Source organism: Gadus morhua, chromosome 21, assembly GCF_902167405.1.
Source record: "Gadus morhua chromosome 21, gadMor3.0, whole genome shotgun sequence".
Lineage (NCBI taxonomy): Eukaryota > Metazoa > Chordata > Actinopteri > Gadiformes > Gadidae > Gadus > Gadus morhua.
Genome location: NC_044068.1, coordinates 16193210 through 16195709, shown reverse-complemented (window position 1 = coordinate 16195709; position 2500 = coordinate 16193210). Strand labels below are relative to the sequence as shown.

General features: G+C 50.4%; 1 protein-coding gene across 6 annotated transcripts in view; it reads left to right on the top strand.

The window, feature by feature from the left end:
* The window catches only part of dtnba (dystrobrevin, beta a), a 27676-nt gene that overhangs the window by 11495 nt on the left and 13681 nt on the right, over positions 1 to 2500 (top strand). For all 6 annotated transcript variants that reach the window (XR_003974364.1, XR_003974362.1, XR_003974365.1 and 3 more), the window contains exons 3-7: positions 1 to 42; positions 291 to 371; positions 1194 to 1407; positions 1711 to 1796; positions 2375 to 2500. The exon at positions 1 to 42 is cut by the window's left edge and continues 53 nt beyond it; the exon at positions 2375 to 2500 is cut by the window's right edge and continues 29 nt beyond it. Coding sequence is in view for 2 of the 6 variants with exons in the window: in XM_030345883.1 (XP_030201743.1) it covers positions 1 to 42; positions 291 to 371; positions 1194 to 1407; positions 1711 to 1796; positions 2375 to 2500 (549 nt within the window). In the remaining 4 variants the exon portion in view is untranslated. The remainder of the gene's footprint in view (positions 43 to 290; positions 372 to 1193; positions 1408 to 1710; positions 1797 to 2374) is intronic.

Below are 2500 nucleotides of genomic sequence, written 5' to 3'. Positions count from 1 at the left end.
CAGCCAACGGCACGGAGAGGAGGCAGATATTCGTGGAGCTAGGTGAGTGGGGGGGGGGGGGTTGAACTTTGACCTAAAGCACTGCCTGGATTATTTTAAAAGGCCCCCCAATATGATGCATGATCTGGGGCCTAATTTTTGAGGGCCCCCAGCCAACTATGGGCTGTGTACTTTACCCACTGGTTTATTTTACCACTTTTAATCTCTGCGTCACTCATTCACATACGCTCACTCATTCACACTCTTTCTCACTCTTTCACTCTTTACGTTATGTTCCCTCTGGGTCTCAGGAGAGCAGAACTTCGACGCCATCCGCCTCTCGGCCTACAGGACAGCCTGCAAGCTGAGATACGTCCAAAAGAAGTGCAACTGTGAGTCCAGAGCGCGCACACACACACACACACACACACACACACACACACACACACACACACACACACACACACACACACACACACACAAAAACACACACACACACACACACACACACACACACACACACACAAACACACACACACACACACACACAGACACACACACACACACACACACAGTCACAGACACATAACCTACAACACAATGTGCAAACATAATGGGATTATTATTTGCATATTGTCGATTAGCTTCTCTCTATAGAGGTTTACCGTCTTGCAAATAGCATCAGTTCCCCCCAGCCAGTTTGTTGTCCTTGTTCTCCTGGGATCGCGAGGGTTCCGGCATGCAGCTCACTCTCCTTTCAGCTCTCTAATGTAACCTTAATGCACCGTTTTGATCTCAGCCTCCATCAGGTTTACCTGGTAGATGTTGTAGACATCGTGAGCTAAGCGTGTGACTTGAACACACTTCCTTGAGAGATTCTGGCTGGATGAGAAGCTATCACTTGTCAGGGTTGAATGTTACACACAGCACCTCCGGGTGGTTTGGACGACAGCCTAAAACTTATCTTACATCTGTTCCCGGCTGTTAAGATGGTGTATCAGCCATTTTCCAAACGCACTATAAAGAGCGAATAAACGTGTTAACAGGGCCACAGTGTGGTGGATCTAGAACTCATTCCACAAGTTGGCCCAGATCGGATCTAGAATGTTCCACTCCATTCATGCCCTTCACCCTACTCCGAGCCGACAACACGCCTCAAAAGCTCTGGCAACACGTCATCCGCCACCTCACCCCCATCTCCCCCCCCCCCACAGTGCACCTGGTGGACGTGTACCACGTGATCGAGGCGGTGCGGGACGTGGGGCTGAACGCGGTGGAGCTCGCCGCCGGCATCTCCAACACGCGGCTGGAGAACCTGGTGTCGCTGCTCTTCAACCAGCTGGCCAAGAGGCTGCCCACCACCCACACCGTGGACCCCCGCCACAGCACCGCCCTGCTGGTCGACTTCCTGCTGGCTGCCGTCGACAGGTTGGTAGGGGGGGGAGGGTATATTTAAATGGTGACTTTAGTGCGACCGTCTAAACCACGGTACACACTCACACTGTGTGAGAGTTCACGGTGTGTGCACTGAGATGTCACATGACGTGTATTTGCAAATATGTGTGCATGTGAATTTGTGGGTTTGTGTTTCCTAATGTGTGTGTGTGTGTGTGTGTGTGTGTGTGTGTGTGTGTGTGTGTGTGTGTGTGTGTGTGTGTGTGTGTGTGTGTGTGTGTGTGTGTGTGTGTGTGTGTGTGTGTGTGTGTGTGTGTGTGTGTGTGTGTGCTCTAGTGAGGCCGGTGGGCGGCTCACCGTGCTCTCAGTCAAGGCCATGCTGGCCATGCTGTGTGGGGGGAAGCTCCTGGACAAGCTGCGCTGTGAGTTTGAGGCCAAACATTAGGCTTTATCGTTGCGCCACTTCAAGTGTTGAGCAAATATTATTGTTTGGTGTGAGTTCAAATCGTTGAAAACAATTATTTTGCGCTGGAGAGACCTGTACGTCAATTGTTTGTTGTTATTATATTTCTGGACTGATTGTGCATTTTCTTCCGTGTTGGCTTCAAAGACCTTTTCCGTAATTGACTTAAATCAGGCTATTGTTTGTACATCACTACAAGTCAATAACCCACATACGTCGACAACAACTTCATTGGCTTGATTACAGTCAGGTCATTGACTTTACAGCACTGCCACCTAGTGGAGGAGATATGTAATTGCTATGTTTGGAGGTCAAAGTCTCTTCATTGCTGATTTTACTCTGGATATGTGTGTGTGTGTGTGTGTGTGTGTGTGTGTGTGTGTGTGTGTGTGTGTGTGTGTGTGTGTGTGTGTGTGTGTGTGTGTGTGTGTGTGTGTGTGTGTGTGTGTGTGTGTGTGTGTGTGTGTGTGTGTGTGTGTGTGTGTGTGTATTCGTGTGCATGTGTATGTGTGTGCTTGTGTGCATGTGTGCGTGCAGATGTGTTCTCCCTGGTGTCGGACTCCAACGGCGTGCTGACTCCGTCCAAGTTCGAGTCCTTCCTGCGGGAGGCCCTGAAGCTGCCCACCGCCGTGCACGAGGGGCCCTCCTTCGGCTACACACACA